At 45.3% G+C, this 18,376-nt stretch overlaps 1 protein-coding gene across 1 annotated transcript; it reads right to left on the minus strand.

Annotated features, from left to right (window-relative positions):
- Positions 1–1,749: 1,749 nt before the first annotated feature.
- LOC146341737 (vomeronasal type-2 receptor 26-like) lies at positions 1,750–16,992 on the minus strand. Its single transcript, XM_084807639.1, has 6 exons — positions 16,705–16,992; positions 13,444–13,567; positions 9,938–9,957; positions 5,707–5,934; positions 5,338–5,464; positions 1,750–2,670 (listed from the first exon to the last, which is right to left on the minus strand). The coding sequence occupies exons 1-6, from the start codon at positions 16,990–16,992 to the stop codon at positions 1,778–1,780; spliced, it is 1,680 nt and encodes a 559-aa protein (XP_084663765.1). The 3' UTR covers positions 1,750–1,777.
- Between the last annotated feature and the right edge of the window lie 1,384 nt (positions 16,993–18,376).

An 18,376-nucleotide genomic window follows, 5' to 3' on the forward strand; every position in this document is an offset into this window, starting at 1 on the left:
CAACACCCAGAAATACGAGTCTATAATTAGGACCCCCTCTTTTCACTGTAGCCAGAGGGACCCCAAGCTCCTATGCCAAGTGCTGAAGTGTAGCCAGTCATGCCTTTGAAATGCCAGACTGGGTCTGCCATGTAAACAAACAAACAAAAATCTTCCAAATAGTGAACTACTGATAGCGACATCAGTCATTAAATACCATTCCAAAAGGGCACTGAAATGCTCAGATAGGAGCATTAAATAGAACAGTCCCTGGGCAAATATGCATAAAAATAGAAAGATCCCAGAAACTAAAATCCTAGCAATTCAAAGTCAGCTGGGTGCACTGGTAAACAACTGAAAGTGGACTTAATGCCAAACTTACCATCAGCGCCATAGGACATAGCGCCCACAGCATTGATACTGATGTGTCAAATGAAACATACAGCATGGAGCACAGCACAGCTCCAGATCAATAGCATCACTGAGAGAGACAACTCTTGGGCATGATTAGTCATGAATTGCTCTATATTCACCAGGGGCTTCTCTGTCACCTTCTGGTGAATTCTACCCAGATATTTGGTAAGAGAGGGAGTTTTGTTTTTTAAAGTTCACTAGGTTTGTATCAAATCACTGTTCAGCACATATTGATCCAGGATTTAGTGAGAGGAGGTGTGCCTGACTCCCCCGGTACCCTGAAGGACAAATATGTAACAGGTATGAAGCCACCAGCCAAGTCCTTCAGCGGACAATTATTAGGGAGCAACCCCCAGTGTTCTCAGTAGGACTTAATAATTAACAGGAATAGAATCAGATTACATGTCTATCAATACAATAGCGTAAACTACCTGTGTACTACTACAGGTGGAAAATTGTTTAATCTCATATGTTTTCTTGTCTGCTGGGTTCACAAAAGTCTGTCATTTTTTGGTGTATTTGCAGAATATACAGTGGCCACATGGATGATGTCCTCTAGGTGCTGTGGTACCAGGAAGGACTAGCTGAAATGGCCTTGTTTGTAACTGAGTGTTGCTATGTACCAACCAATCCTTAAGGTTCTTAGTCCTTTTGAAAGTGATGCATGGTTTGTTTGTAGAGCCAAGTAGGGCCTCCACCAAGTGCCGATACTTATGGATACTTTTCTGAAGTTCCTTGGTAACTCCATCATATGTAAGACTGCAGTACAATTTGTCATCATCCCACAGCCATTGTTTATTCATTAGATCTGTCTTGCTTTTGTAAGATGCCCTTTTTTTGCCAGCTCTATCACAGTAATAGGATATCCTCTCTCTATTAACTGATCCTGTAGAAAATTAGACTCATGTTCAAACACCTGGATTGAAGAACAATTTCCATGGATTCTTAAAAATTGACCATACGGAAAACTGTTTCTAATATAATGAGGATGAAAACTACCACATGACAAATATGAATTTCTGTCTGTAGGTTTTCTGTACACCTATGTATGGAAAATGTTCTGGTTCCTCTCCACTGTAATGTCTAGAAAATGTATGATCCTTTCATCCTTCAGAATCTCAAATGCTATATTATGGTTACAGGTATTAAGCCACGTGAAAAGGGCTAGAATAGAACCATGTGAGCCAGCACAAAGCATAAAAATATAATCCATGACTTAATAATTAATAGGAACAGAATTGATTACATGATTATCAGAACAACAGGCCATGTTTGATTAGGAAGTAAGGCCAATATTTTTCTTTCATATGCAACAGAGACTAATTATTCACACATTTTGGAAAAAGAAGACTGATCGACACATCCATTCTGTTTACTTCAACGTTCATTTTGCCCTTGTTATTTGCTCTCTGATGTTTAGGTCGGGCCTGAACACCATAACGTAGCATTTAGGGAAAAAGATGCAAGCCACTAAGCCAGCACTGGAGGTTAGGATAGAGAAGATCTCCACTGCCACCAGATATTTTCCTTTGGTACTCAGATAGGATGGAACAAAGTAGAACCAAACACTGCAAAAGACCAACATGCTGAAAGTGATAAATTTGGCCTCATTGAAACTGTCTGGCAAATTCCTGGCTAGGAAAGCTACTGTGAAGCTGACAATGGCCAGAAAGCCCATGTAGCCCAGGACAGTGTAGAACATGGTGACAGAAGCTTCATTACATTCTGCTATAATTTCTCCATTCAGTGAATGCATGTCCATATCTGGAAATGGAGGAAAGGTACCTAACCAAATCATGCAAAGTCCAGCTTGAATACAGGAGCAGGAAATGACTATCCGATTTGCCAGCCACTTCCCCACCCATTTCTTCATCATGGATCCTGGTTTGATAGCCATGAATGCCAGAACCACAGTGATGGTTTTTGCTAAAAGAGAAGAAAGAGCAACTGAGAAGATGATGCCAAAAGCTGTTTGCCGGAGAAGGCAAGTCATCTTCTTTGGCTGTCCGATGAACAGCAAGGAGCAGAGGAAGCAGCAAAGGAGGGAGATGAGCAGGATGTAGGTGTGGCTCCAGTTGCTGCCTTTGACTATGGGAGTGTCCTGGTGCTTCACAAAGTTTCCAAGTACCAATACTGTTATCAGAGCAAAAGCAACAGCAGACAAAGCTAAAGTCATCCCCAAAGGTTCTTCATAGGAGAGGTAGTGTATAACCTTCGGAACACATTGGTCCTGGTCCATGTTTGGATATTGTTTGCCTGGACATTTGACACAGGAATCTATGTATGGCAGGCATAAAGTGAAGAAAGAAAAGAATAATTTTGATATGAGAAAAATGCTTGCAACTTTGTGATGTACTAGTCTATAGCAATGTGTGAACTATGAGCCAACACTTGCATCTGTAAAATGTCACCAGATCACCATGTTTATTCAGAAGCTTTCTCTTTCTCTGTCTCTCCCAAGGGTGCACTGCCTACTTAGGATTTATTTATTTTTGGTGATTGGAAACTTATGACCTTGTTTAATATTTGAATTCATTTACAAATATACAGAATTTACCATCTCACAACTTTCTTGGGCCATTCATCTATATTTTTCCTAACACATGGGCCAGTTTCACACATAACAGCTAACTACAGTTTAAAAAAATCCATCACTTATTGTGCCCATGCAGCAGCAAGTGATCAAGTGCACTGCCTCCTGCCCAGATGCCACTTCCATTTTGCATCAGCTTTGATGAGCAACCCATGGTTAGTTGTTGGGTTAAATCCTTGGGTTGTTTGTCCCTCAACAACCCAGAGGTTCAGGTTCAAATATCAAAGAAGTCAAGCCAGGAATGGGGTTGCTTATGAAAGCCAGTGAGCAGAAGTGGCGAGCTACCAATTCATGGGTTAAACAACCCATGGATTGGCATGACATTGAAAGCAGGTCATGATGTACTTGGCAACTTTACGACTGATTATAGGGCTGGACTGAAATTCCTGCAGTTCTTTTACTGATAAAGGTTTAAAAAATGTTTGTTGTTCAACTCCTGTAGAAGTGTGGAATGTGACAATCTTCCCCTTTAGAATATTTGACAAGGTGGCTACCGGATTCCACCATCTGTTAATAGGGTGGAAAATTTAGTGTACATATGTGGACCTGGTTTTAATATTATTAAATGTTATGTCAGCGTTGTTGAAGGAAACAATGAGCTTGGCCCTATGCCTTTCAGTCCTCACTTAGCTCACTGCTTCTTTCATCAACCAATTTGAACTAAAAACAAGTGAGCCACATTTTTTTGAAGAGATTCAACCCCACTGTACCACCCAGAGTGCTGAAGACTTTTAATTTCCCACCCAAAAAATATTCAGCAATTACTGCAAATGTCTCCAACAAGAAATAGGCTGGGGAAATTTGGGAACCCTTATGGTACATTTGCAGCCATTTTGGCCCCATTAACCCTTTCATGTCCGAACCCCCAAATTTACAAGAATAATTCCAACTTAGTTTTTGTTGAGGTTTATGTCTATCTAGGGATGTCATGAGCGCCCGACTGGGTCCGGTTGTCTGGCAGACTCTGCCACACCCCATTCACCGGCCCCTGCTTACTGGGCCACGGGGTGCTCACATGTATGCTTGTTGAGCACTGCTTGGTTTGGGAGCGCTCCATACCTGCTTGCAGCGAGCTGCCATTTTTATGCAAGATGAGGGATCCATAATTGTAGTATATTTAATGATGTGCAAAAAGACAGCCCTACAGGCCATCTCCACAACATTAGAAGTGAAAAGAGGCCCTTTACACCTCTAATGTTGTGGAAATGGCCCTGTATGGCCTCCATTTTGTGCAACATTAAATATATGGAAATTATGGAGCCCCCATCTTGTGTAAAAATGGTGGCTTGCAGCAAGGAGTGGGCAGCTTGGGATGCTTCCAGACCTCTTGCTGAGCCCTCCAGGACTCATGTGGCCCAGTGAACAGGGGCAGGTGGCAGTGGCAACTCAGAGAACCTTGTGCTCTGTGGGTGTGGGTGAGTCCATCCATCCCTATGTCTGTCTTATCTATAGATAGTAATTTAAACTGCACCCTGTAATCTTTACTCCGTCTTCCTGGCATGTAGGTTTCTGGATAGAGGGGTGAGGGTTGCTATCCAGAAACACAGACTTGAGTGAGCACGCAGTTCAGCTGTCAGACCTAGACCTAACAGTATCTAAATCCCAGCTCACACCATGTTCTTTGTGAGTAACGGTAAAGGTGTCCCCAACCAGTCGTGTCCGACTCTAGGGTGTGGTGCTCATCTCCATTTCTAAGCCGAAGAGCCAGCGCTGTCTGAAGACGCTTCCGTGGTCATGTGGCCGGCATGACTGAACACCGAGGTGCACGGAACGCTGTTACCTTTCCCGCCGAGGCGGTACCTATTTATCTACTTGCAATTTCTTGCTTTCAAACTGCTAGGCTGGCAGGAGCTGGGACTGAAGACAGGAGCTCACTCTGTCATGTGGCACTTGGGTCTCGAACTGCTGTCCTGCCAACCTTCCGGTCTGCAGTTCAGCGTCTTAAACACTAAGCCACCGCGGCCCCATTCTTTGTGAGTAGCTGCCTGCATATATATATATATATATATATATATATGCATATATATATATATATATATATATATATATATATATATATATATTCTTTGACTTCTTTACCTATGAAGTGCATTTTCCAATGAAAATAAATCATAAAATGAATGTATTGAGTGTTGAAATGTATGGCTAAGCTTCTCTAAGTCTGAATGTGAAAGAAAGTTTCACATTGTCTTCTACAATGTGACTTCTAGTAGTAGCCTGATATTCAAGAATTGGTTACATGTTTCCACTACATCAAGACCAAAGGCCATCCCAATTGTTGTTACAAAATTTTGGCTTGTTATGGTGAGATATGTAATATGCTTGACATTTGTGAAGGCTGTGCCTCCTACCCTTCTGATCAGAAATCCTCCCTTCAGGACATGGAGTACAATCATAACAGCAAAATGGCTCCCCTTCCTTCTTTTTCCTGATGTGACCAGGTCGGCAATTGTCATTACACACAGACACGGGGAGCACCTATTCAGAAACAGAAAGCAGTGTATGCCACCAATCAGTGATGGCAGTTTTTGATGAAACAAATGTTTGAAGTATTCATTATAAAACTCTGATAACCTGTTGCTAATTTATTACTTTACCTGGAGCATGATTATAATATCAAGGCTAAAGTGAAAAGGTAGGTTGTGCTGAGTCAAAAATGTGCAAATTAGCCATTTACAATTTTTCTTGTGAAACAAAACGTAAGATTTTTTCTGTCTTACCTGTTTAAACTTCCTAGGCCACACAATGCTTTCATCATAGATTGTTAACTGTTTTCCGGGAGGAGCCTGTGGATAGAAGCTTCCAACTTTGACTCTTACAAAAGATTGATTGGGGAAAATTATCCAGTTTGTAACATCAAATCCTGTGACTACTTCTCCATTGTCGTCAAACTGTACTGTCTCTCCTGCACTGTTGTTGAGTGAGATGCCCCTGAGAAAGGGATGGAGCTAAATCCAAAGGGAAAAGATACAAAGGGACAACCAATGATTTTCATGATGACATCATAGCTTTACCTCACAGTCCCTTGAGAAGAGTTGTCTGAGAAGAGTTAACTGGGGTTTGAGACATCCCCCCTGACACACACACACACACACACACACAAATGCACACACACACACACACACACACACTAGATGTTGGAGGAATCTGTCTGGGGTTGAAATTTGCTGAGCTTTCAACAACAGCTCAACAAGTCCAGCCCTCTGGACTTCGGCTTGACTCCCAGTTAGCTGTCCTGATTTGACCGCATCAAATAGGGCCAGCTTGCAGATTCTCCCCCCCCCCCGCCGTAAATCACAATATGCACAAATTGCAGCTAAAATTTGAATAATTTACACAAATACCAGCCATATGTTGCATAATTTGCACAAATTCCTGTTCTAATTTGCATAATTTGTGCAAATTTTGGCTACAATTTGTGTAAATTGCGATTTACCATAGGGGTGGGGTGGGGGACAAAAAAAGTTCCCATATTTCAAGAAAAAGCCCCTGGCTTGCCTTACAATGCAAGCTGAGCCAGGGGCACCAGGGAAATCCAGCAAGTCCAAAAAGGGCTGGATTTACCCTCAATGGGCATGCCTACTTTTTCTTAATTTGACCCTACAAAAAATACATTGAAATGAAAATATGATAGTGTTCTCATCTAAGTATATAGCAGCAACCTCAGCAGGAAGAACATCTGCTCTTCTAGAATGCAAACACTGTTGTTGAAGGTAGCCAACACCAGTCAAGAAGACCAGCCCCAGGAAAGAGGCTTGGATAACTGGCCCCACCCAGTAAGGACTTAACTCTGTTTGTTGGAGGCACAACAACTTCCTGGGAAGTGGGACAAATCTGGAAGGCTGCTGGTGCTGCTGCATAGTTACCTCTGTCAGGACACTGCCAAAGGGGTGAGAAACTGGGGCATCCCTTTGGGAAGGAGCAAGGGTCAGATGCTTTTGAAGGGGAGGATAGAGAGGTTTTTTCCCTCCTCCCAGCTGTAATATCTATCTGGTATGTGCCACTGCTGGTCACTCTTGGTAATAGTTCAGTCAGGTGGGTTTGAGGTTTGGGTGGGTTTTCAGGGGTAGGGATGTACGAAAGTAACTTACCTTTTCGAAGGGTGACATTTGCAGTGGGGGGGAGGCACTCCGTCCCTCCCCCCAAAATTCTCTCTGGCTGGCTTCACTCCGCGGAGATTCCACGGAGCCGCCAGCTGGGGCCGCCCACAGCCGGACATCCGGCCACTGGGCAAACTGCAGGGATGCAAATGGCAGCTGCCGTAGCCGCTGCCATTTGCATCCCTGTATTTTGCCGTGATAGGCTACATAAATATTTACGTAGCCTATCATGGCAACCCCCCCAAACAGCGAACACAAATGGTGGCAGCTATGGCGGCCGCCACTTGTGTTCCCTTTTTTTTTGCCATTTTAGCCTACGTAAATATTTACGTTGGCTATTACGGCGAAAAAAAAAAGGGAACGCAAATGGCGTAGTGGCCGCCATTTGTGTTCCCTTCCCCCCCCCAATGTAATAGCCTACATAAATATTTACGTAGGCTAAAACAGCAAAAAAAAGGGAACACAAATTGCGGCCACTGTAGCTGCCGCCATTTGCGTTCGCTGTTTTTTTTTTCCCGTGATGGGCTACGTAAATACTTACGCAGCCTATCGCAGCCTCCACTGGGATGCAAATGGCATCCCTGCGCTAGCCGTGATAGGCTACATAATTATTCACATAGCCTATCACGGCTATAATGAGGAAGCCACAGACGAGGCCGCCATTCGTAAGTCAGCGCGGACGGCAGCAGGTAAGTGCTCCGTTTCGCACACCTTTCATGGAATGGGGGGCAGGGGGCTTCGTTCTGCCATGTATTTCGGGGGGCCAAATGCACTGGCATTCAACCTCACCGAGATCCATGGCGGAATTCTCTGATATCCCTATTCAGGGGTCAATTTAGGGTTGTAAGCAGTGGAGGGAGATGTACTTCTAGATGTTGTGCAGGGCAGAAGGTTTTCTACTGGTGGGAGGCAATGGTATAGGGGTGTACGAAACCCTGCTTACATGGCTCTGCCGGGCTCCACAGGTGGGGGGAGGTGATCCATCCCTCCCGCTTGAATCCTCGCCGGGGGGAGAGGTACTCTGTGCCTCCCCTCAAGTGCTGGCTGGCCGGCTGGCTCCAGCCGCTCGCAGCTGGACATCCGGCCTCTGGGCAGCCCTGCAGGGATGCAAATGGCAGCTGCTGTAGCCGCCATCATTTGTGTCCCTTTCTTTCACTGTGATAGGCTATGTAAATATTTATGTAGTCTATCACGGCAGGGGGAAAACCCCAGCATGCACAAATGGCGGTAGCTGCCGCCATTTGTGTAGGCTGTGTTTTTTCCCCCTTGCTGTGATAGGCTACATAAATACTTGCATAGCCTATCATGGCAGGGGGAAAAAAAACCCAGTGTACGCAAATGGCGGTAGCTGCAGCCATTTGCGTATGCTGGGTCCCCCCCCCCCACCGTGATAGGCTACGTAAATACTTAAGTAGCCTATCACAGCCTCCACAGGGATGCAAATGATGTCCCTGCATTAGCCATGATAGGCTACGTAAGTATTTACATAGCCTATCATGGCTGAAGAAGGAGGAAGCAAATGGCGGCTGCAGGATGGCCGCCATTCACACAGCAGCGTGGACGGGAGCAGGTAAGTGTTCTGTTTCGCGTGCTTTTCATGGGGTGGGGGCAGTGGGGACTTCGTCCTGCGTGCCTTTTGTGGGTTGGGGGGGACGGGGGCTTCGTTCTGCGATGGTTTTGGGGGGACCAAATGCACTGGCATTCGGCCTCTCCGAGATCCATTGCAGAATTCTCTGACATCCCTATGATGGTATCAATGGAGAGGAAGGCAATTGAGATATCTGTGTGCTTTATTCCCTTCCAGTCTACTACCCAATGGCAATAATTTTGGTGGCTTGCCTGCAGTCCTCCATGGTCCTCCGTAATGAATACCAGGTTGGCTAGTGGAAAAGGGTGTATCATCTCTGACCTTACAGCTGAAGAGCGTGCCTACTAGGGATGTACGAAAATCACTTACGTGTTTGTGGATTATGTTTATGGGGGGGGGAGGCATTCCGTCCCTCCCTCCAGAATCCTGGAAAGGGGGGGAGGTGCTCTGTTCCTCCCCTCCCAGAATCCTCCACGGCCGGCTGTGCTCCGTGGCAGCTCCGCGGAGCAGCCGGCCAGGCCCAGCCAGGCCAGAGCCGTCTGCAGCCAGATTTCCAGCCGCGGAGGGCTCTGGGGAAAAACAACAACAACGCGTACACAAATGGCGGCAGCTACGGCCACCGCCATTTGCGTTCCTTACTTTTGACATCTTCATCTACGTAAATATTTATGTAGACTAAGACAGCGAAAATAAGGGGAACGCAAATAGCGTAGTGGACGCTATTAGTGTTCCCCTTATTTTCGCCGTCTTAGTCTACGTAATTATTTACATAGACTAAGACGGCCCAAAATAAGGAACGCAAATGGTGGTGGCCACAGCCGCCGCCATTTACGTATGCCTTTAAAAAAAAAAAATTAAACCCAGTCGTTTTAGGCTACCTAAGTTTTTACGTAGCCTAAAACGTCTGGGTAAAAAAAAAAAAAAGGCGTATGCAATTGGCGGCGGCCATAGCTGCCGCCATTTGCGTACACTTTTTTTTTTTTTTACCCAGACGTTTTAGGCTATGTAAAAACTTATGTAGCCTATCACGTGTGTGTAAAAAACAAAAACTAAACTGCAAATGGCAGCAGCGGTAGCCAGTCGGAAGACCAGCCGCCGCCGCCATCGCCACCCAGAGGATCCACCCCAGGTAAGTCTCGTCCCGGGGGGATCTGCGGGGGGGGGTGGCAGGCCATTCCACCACAGATTTCGGGGGGCCGAATGCACTGGCATTCAGCCTCCAAGAGATCCGTGGCGGAATTCTCTGCCATCCCTAATGCCTACCTGGCCTGTATCACCAAAACCTGGATGGATGAAGGGGGAGGGGTTAACCTCTCCTAAAGATGTCCATTAGGGGCTCTGGCACAGCACAATGCTTGACAGGTGGGGCAGGGAGGGGTGTAGCCTTGGCCTATACAGATTCCATCTCTCTGGTCAGTTACCCCACCTTTAGCTTCTATTCAGATACCTCATCTGACACTCAGCCAGTTTGGAGTGTTTGCAGTGGTGTTGGTCACCCAAGACACGATGTGCATTCTGCTTAGGGATAGCAGATAATTTCTCCATGAATCTCCAGGAGGCTGAATGCCAATGCATTCGGCCCCCCAAAATTAGTGGAGAAACGGTCCGTCACCCCCCCACCCCCCCGATATGGGGCTTACCTTTCCCGAATGTCCCTGGCGCTGGCGGCTCCCGGCGGCGGTGCGGCGGTGGTGTGGCGGCGGCGGTGGCCAGTCTTCCGACCGGCTGCCGCCGCCATTTCCAACTAAAAAAAAACCCAAACAACCTCAAGCAAACGTGATAGGCTACGTACAGATTTACGTAGCCTATCATGGCTAGATGTTCAAAAAACACTGTGATAGGCTATGTAAATGTTTACGTAGCCTATCACGGCTGACTTTGGGGAAAAAAAAGTACGTGTCCTTTTTTGGGCACGTGTAGTCTAAGTAAACATTTACATAGACTACGGCGAAAATAAGGGCAAGGCAAATAGCATTGCCCTTATTTTCGCGGTAGTCTACGTAAATGTTTACATAGACTACACGTGCCCAAATAAGGAACGCAAATGGCGGCGCCCATGGGCGCTGCCATTTGCATACGCGCTTTTTTTTCCCCCCCAAAGTCAACCGTGATAGGCTACGTAAGGATTTATGTAGCCTATCACGGCTGACTGAAGGCCAGGGACGCAAACGGCGGCGGCTACGGCCGCCGCCATTTGCGTCCTGGCCGACAAGGAGGATTCGCAGCCAGAGGGATGGGGCGCCTCCCCCCCGGCCAGAATTTTGGTGGGGAGGGATGGGGAGCCTCCCCCCTGCCAAGAATTTCATGGGGAGGAACGGAGCGCCTCCCCCACACAGCGAAGCAAGCTGCGGGACCAGGTAAGGGACTTTCGTCCATCCCTAATTCTGTTGGTCTACTGCCCACCCTGCATCCAGCAGTCTTCATGTATAACATGGTCTCAAGTGTAGTGCTGAAGATCTCGAGGACTGTTGTCTTGAGTGACTTTAAGCTAGGGATGGCGGAGAATTTCTCCACGAATCTTCAGGAGTCCGAGTGCCGACGCATTTGGCCCCCCAAAAGTGTTGGGGAAATTCTCTGCCAGCCCCCCACCCCCCCCAGGATGGGACTTACTGTGGCTGAATGTCCCTCTCGGCGGCTGGTCCCGGCGGCGTTTCGGCGGGGGCGGGGGCGGCGGCCAGTCTCCTGACCAGCTGCCACCGCCGCCATTACAAAATAAAAAAGTAAAAAACAAAACACACACCCGTGATAGGCTACGTGACGATTAACATAACTTATCACAGCTAGATTTCCAAAGTCAGCCGTGATAGGCTACGTAAATCATCACGTAGCCTATCACGGGTGACTTTGGAAAAAAAAATTATTAAAAAAATGTAACCATCACTGTGTGTGGTAGAAAATTCCATAGTTTAACTATGCGCTGTATGAAGAAGTACTTCCTTTTATCTGTCCTGAATCTCCCACCAATCACCTTCATGTGATGACCCTGCATTCCAGTATTATGAGAGAGGGAGAAAAATATCTCCCTATCCAAATTCTCCACACCATGCATAATTCTGTACACCTTTATCATGTCTCCTCATACTGCCCTTTAATTTCCAAGCTAAACAATCCCAGGTATTGTAACCTTCCCACACAGGAGAGATGCTCCAGCTCCTTGATCATGTTAGTTGCCCTTTTCTGCACATTTCCAGCTCTACAATATCCTTCTTTAGGTGTGGTGACCAGAACTGTACATGGTATTCTAAGTGTGGTCGCACTGGAGATTTGTAACGCTATTTGCATTGCCCTTATTTTCGCCGTAGTCTACGTAAATCTTTATGTAGACTACAGGGACCAAATAAGGAACGCAAATGGCGGCTCCCTATGGGGGCTGCCATTTGCGTACGTGCTTTTTTTTTTTTTTCAAAGTCACCCGTGATAGGCTATGTGATGATTTACGTAGCCTATCATGGCTGACTTTGGAAATCTAGCCATGATAGGCTATGTAAATCATTACGTAGCCTATCACGGGGGTGTTTTTTTTTTTTTTCCGTGGCCGGGTAGACGGGGCGCTTCTACCCGGCCTGAATTTCGCTGGCGAGGGATGGGGCACCTCCCGCCCAGCCTGAATTTCGGCCGGGCGAGGCGGGGCGCCTCCCCCCCCTCGCATGAACTTCAGGGGGAGAAGCGAAGCGCCTCCCCCCCACCGCGAAGCAAGCTTCGAGGACAGGTAAGGGACCTTGGTCCATCCCTACCAGATGGCCAATACAAGGTAGGTCCGTTCCAGGGGGATTTCGGGGCTGCTGGTGGTGGGGGTAGTCCATTCCGCCACGGACTCCAGGAGGCCGGATTCTGTAGTATCCGGCCTCACTGGAGTCGGTGGCGGAGTTCTCCGCCATCCCTAAACAAAAATTGATCCATTCAGAAGATGGGAAGAGCTTCATCTGTAACAATTATGGCACTGAAGTATTATGGCAGATAATACAATTGAGAAATTTACATGGATTTAGAAGGCACTGCTATTAGCTTACCCTTACTACAGCAACATCCCTTTCCAAACAAATAAGAGAACTGCTTTTGATTTAAAAATACCTGCCATGTCAGGAGATTCCCGAGCTCCAGCCTTCGTCCAGGCACCCGTGATCTGTGTTTGGATCTGGATCCATGCATGGAATGTAGAGCATGTGCCACAGCATGGGCAGCATTGTAGATATTGTAGCTGTGACCAGTCATACCCATTTCAAAGAAAGGTCCAGGAAGGTTTTTCAATTTCTCCTCCCCACTGCAGTCTTTCTTGGTAACTTCACTCTCACTGGCATTTTTCAACCAACAGTTGAAGGCCTTCTCCCAGAAGTCTTGGATGAATCCATCTCGTTTTGCCCAGAAGGGATTTACACTGTGAAGAAATTGTGTGAATCCTGGTGGTTTACTGGAGTGAACTGAAAAGGATAGCATACCATAGAAAGGTTGCATATCATGGCCCCTTAGACTGCTGCTTGCTATGAAATCCCAGCATGTCATCATAATCCATACCTTACTTACAGGTGAACTCTGGATTGCTGTTTGAAGAAGCCGGCTTATTTCAGTCATAGACAAAAGTGCAGCATCAGCAAGAAATACATCGGCTTTGCTTTCCAGGAAAGCTGAACTGTATTCCAATTCAGTCTGCAACAACAATGCCTTTCCACCATGACTTTTTGATCTGGGTGATTTTTCTATGAAGGCAACACAGATTCCTTTTTGTGAAAGCATTGGCAGCAAGTTTAGCAAACGCCATTCTCCACGGTTACTGTCAGTTATGAAGAGCCCGATCCATGTCCATTTGAAATGGACCAGTAACTGGACAATCCCAGTGCACTGGTGAGCCTCGTTTGGGACCATCTGGTATAATGGACAGAATAGTGTTTCATCACCCTGGGGTGGGGGAGAAGATCCACAAGTGATCTGAAATAGAAGGTAGAGGTATTTTATGAATGGAATACAGTGTTGTGTGCAATAGGTGTGTACACTGTATCATATTTACCAAATACCCAATTAGGTCAACTGCCTACCTGGATAAATGAGGTCTAGATAATCTAAGCCACAGAACTGGTGGCAAATAACCACTGTGATCCGCACAACACAAGGCTAAAATTCCACATCCTTATCAGAGATTCTGATTTCGGAGTATTTGCGGGACTAAGATCAGTTCCTTTACACGGGTGGAGATGTGCTTTGAACTGGGGAATTTCTTTCTCGGCAAGTTCTATATATTTCACTTTATAGCCACCAGATGGTACTGTGATTATAGCAGAACTCCACAATTACACACAGCCAATATATCAGATTAACATTTCTTATCAGGTTGTCTCTGATCTTTTAAAAAGCCGGATAAAGGTCAGAAAATGCAGGAGACACCCTGGAGGTTGACGATGTTGTGTAAAGGACCCGCAAACTTCCATGAGTGACCAATCACACGTGTGTAATAAAAGCCTCATGTAGAAATGTTCTGTACCTTGCTAGGCTTCAGCTGAAGACTGATGATGAACCCTTCTCTCGATGTCAAAAGGTAGCACATCACAGAAAAGATAATCTAAAAACCTTATCCCTGACAGGCTAGTTCAATGATGTGGTTTTTAAAAGTATTTATAGAACAGCATTTGTAGAATCATATTGATTCAGTTATTTGTGTATGTATAAGATACACAAAGGATGCCATTTCAAAAAGTATTGTGACAGTAAAATAGAAGAATATACTAAAAATATCAATATGAAATGATGATTAAAATTAACAAGAAACACACCTTACGAAGTCACTCTCTGATATGTCTGTAGATGTTTAGGAATAGGCAATGTAAACATTTTGCACAGGCCCTTTCTCATCTGCTTTGCTTCCTCATTTGTAACCATTTCAAAGTTTTGATTTATAAAACTCTTCCATGACTTGGCTCCTGACAGAATGCGTATTTCCTTTTGTTCTTTCCATATCCAAAAGTAATCTACAGAGCACCTCCTCTGTGAGCCCCCTCATTTTGGTGGTTTTAGCTTCCGTATTTATTAAGACACTTCACTTCTTTCTTTGCATTGTATTTTGTCTTGTTGGCTTTTGTGCTGCTTTTTATTGTGCTAGCTTTGCATTTTTCCTGTTTTTATAATGATGTTTGCTGCCTCCTTTTAGATATACCTTTCAGTTTATTGTACCGTTGCCATTGTTTAAAAAGGTTGTATGACACCTACAGAATTTACGAATTTGGCATGTCATAAATATAAGTAAATAATAATAAAAAAATAAGAGCCCGATCCATGTCCAGTTGAAATGCGCAAGCAACTGAACAATCCCAGTGCACTGGTGAGCCTCGTTTGGGACCATCTGGTATAAGGGGCGGAATAGTGTTTTGTCACCCTCGGATGGGGGAAAAGATCCACAAGTGAGCTGAAACAGAAGGTACAGGTATTATATGAATGGAATACAGTTTTGTGTGCAATAGGTGCGTACATTGTATCATGTTTACCAAATACCTGATTGGGTAAATTGCCTACCTGGATAAATGAGGTCTAGATAATGCAGGGATGTACAAATCCCACTCACCAATCCGTTCCCACCGGGGCATCAGCGGTGGGAGGGAGGTGCTCCATCCCTCCTCCCGGAATCCTCCCTGGCCGGCTCCATTCCATGGCGACTCCACAGAGCCGCAGGCCGGGCCCGGCCACAGCCAGAATTCCAGCCATGGCTGGGCTGCTGCAGCTGCTACGCCGGCCGCCATTTGCATGGCTGTCAAGCCATGATAGGCTACGTAAGTATTTATGTAGCCTATGATGGCAAAAGGAAGCCACGCAAATGGTGGCTGCTACGACGGCCACCATTTGCAGCTGCAGCAACCTGGCAGCGGCCGCCACCAGGTAATCTCTGTCCTGGGGGGATTCTGCAGGGTGGCAGAGGGGGAGGCCATTCTGCCACAGATTCCAGGGGGCCAGATTCTAAGGAATCTGGCTTCACTGGAGTCTGTGGCGGAATTCTCTGATATCCCTAAGATAATCTAAGTAGGATGTATGAAAGTCATTTACCTTTTCGCAGGTGTGATTCGCAGTGGGGGTGAAGGCACTCCGTCCCTCCCCCCAAAATCCTCCCTGGCCGGCTCTACTCCATGGCAGCTCCGCAGAGATGCTGGCCAGGGCCGGCCACAGATGGAGTTTCGGCCGTGGCCAGGCTGCTGCGGATGCAAATGGCGGCCGCCGTAGTGGTCGCCATTTGTGTCCTGCCAGGCTGCTGTGATAGGCTACGTAAGTATTTACATAGCCTATCATGGCAAAGAGCAGGAACGCAAACAGCGGCTGCTACGCCGTTTGCGCCACTGCTCTTTTAGTAGCGTACCTTATCACGGTAAAGGCAGCCCATGTAAAGGCAGCCACGGTAAAGGCAGCCATTTGCGTAGCCTATCACGGAAAGAGCAGCAGCGCAAATGGCGTAGCGGCTGCCATTTGCATTCTTGCTCTTTGCTGTGATAGGCTATGTAAATACTTACTATCACGGCAGCCTGGCAGGACGCAAATGGCGGCCATTACAGTGGCCACCATTTGTGTCCGCAGCAGCCCGGCCGCATCTGGAACTCCGGCTGCGGCTGGCCCTGGCCAGCGGCTCCGCAGAGCCACCGCAGAGCAGAGCCAGCCGGGGAGGATTCTGGGGGAGGGATGGAGCGCCTTCCCCTCCACTGTGAATCACACCTGCGAAAAGGTAAGTGACTTCTGTACATCCCTACCAGTGATTAACCTAGATGTTGCTTTCTGTACTTTCTGAAGTTTCTGAGAAGTCTTTGAAGAGAGACCCACATGCAATGCTGTACTGTAATTCAACCTGGAGGTTAGTGGTGCATGGATAACAGTGGCCAGGCTATCGCTATCGTAATGGTTCTCAAATCTCAGTGCTGGCTGCCATTGAGCTACTGGCCCAATTAAAAGTGTTAGTACAAGTGTGCAAAAACCTAAGTGCTTCTAAATCTATGGCATGAAGGCACCACAGTCCAAGTTCACAGCCAGTATCAGGTGAAGGAGCCAACTCATATCTACCAACCTACCAGTGGAATCTTGTATGTGTCTGCGATTCTGGCAATCTCAAGGTTGATGACAGAGTAAATTCCTCCAATGATGGCTATCAAATTGTTCTGCACATCACACTTGTAGTTGGGGTCAAATCTATGAAGTGTAGAAAGCAGTTTAATGGTGCCCATATAGGTCATCTGTGGACTGTAGTAGCTCTCATATATGCAGAATCCCAAGGTTACATTAGGTAAGAGTGTCAGATTCTCATTGATCTCCTTTATAGCAAACACCAAACCTAGGATAAGCTGGTAGTTCTTTGGCATCACACTGTGATATAAAATACATGTTGTGATATAAAATACATGTTATTATCTTTGATGGGACATTGGTTTCTCTTCTGTATTATGTGTAGAAGCAGGATTCTACACTGCATGAAATTATTTCAGCTCTCTATTGCTCCTGTAAAACCTGAGCTGACATCCCCCTTTTCTGTACAGAACATGGGAGGTCACAATCTCATAAAATGGCTCCATTCATGATGTCTGGGCATGTATTCTCCCTCCTAGATAACATCAAAAGATAACCTGGGTATCCTGTAATGGGTTTTTAATCTAGGTGATTATAACCTTGGTGACCTATCATAGGCCCATTTCCAGTTACTACAAAGTCATTGGAAAGGGTCCTAACAACACTGTTATTAGTGTATTGAATATTGAATTATCAGAGGTTCAAAGAGATTTTTTTAAACATGAAAACATTACTTTTCTCTCATGCCTGGTTTCAGTTAAAGTGCAGAATACAAATGTATACTATGATTATAACTTCATTTAGCAGGTTATAACAATGTATTATGTGACTATGATTTTTTAAAAGATGACAAAGGAATTACCACACCTTCACATTTTAAGAAAACAAATATTATAAGTATCACAGCCTGAATGCAAATAGAAATAGTTTTTTTCAGATTGATAATTTCGTAAATTGATTTTGTTTGACCAGTTTTCACAACACTTTGCATTTATAAACTAATTTGCAGCAGTTGGAGTTGCATCATATACAATATCCAAGGAATCAATATAACAAATGTTATATATTGGCTGGTACTGGGTAAAAACTAAAAAGTCTTCAAAAAGGAATTTAACCAATTTATGGAAGAAGGAGATAAAGTGAACTGGCTACTGCTCATGATGGCTATGCAATCAAATAATGCAAGGGTGAACTGATACTTTCTGGCAAGCAAAGTCAGAAATAGATGAAGGTGCCAGAAAGGAGGATTCTATAAGAAGATGTATTCAGAGAATATATTACAGATGCAGAGAACATATTCAATGTGTATTATATGAAATTAGCACAAATGAGTTTAATGCCAAAACACAGGACAGTAATCAGACAGCATCCTGTTAAGGAGCCAGAATGATGGTGAGGAAAATGACTGAAAAGCATAGATGGAAGAGCAGAACGTGGTGTTTTAAAATTGCTAATTTTTAAAGGTAAAAATTCAACTATAGGGGAGGACTTCAGTTCGTGGAATGAGGGAGAGATGGAAGAAAATTCAGTATAAAAGGATATATAAAAGAAGAGATATATACAAGTCTTGAACATCATTAGGTTAATATTCATGTGACATTAAAATGAGGTGTTGAAAAAAATGAGCGAAAGAGATTTAAAAAAGGTCTCATAAAAAAGAACAAAGGAAATGTCTGAAAA

Source organism: Heloderma suspectum, chromosome 6 (genome assembly GCF_057233095.1).
Source record: "Heloderma suspectum isolate Gila_16-S chromosome 6, 16-S_ref, whole genome shotgun sequence".
Taxonomy (NCBI): domain Eukaryota; kingdom Metazoa; phylum Chordata; class Lepidosauria; order Squamata; family Helodermatidae; genus Heloderma; species Heloderma suspectum.

Coding starts and splice junctions, on each gene's coding strand:
- LOC146341737 (XM_084807639.1), bottom strand. CDS start 16,992: ATGCCAAAGAACTACCAGCTTATCCTAGGTTTGGTGTTTGCTATAAAG. Junction 9,958..13,443: donor CGGGCTCTTCATAACTGACA/GTAACCGTGGAG, acceptor TCATCCATCCAG/GTTTTGGTGATACAGGCCAG. Junction 5,465..5,706: donor GGCCTAGGAAGTTTAAACAG/GTAAGACAGAAA, acceptor GTTTCTGAATAG/GTGCTCCCCGTGTCTGTGTG.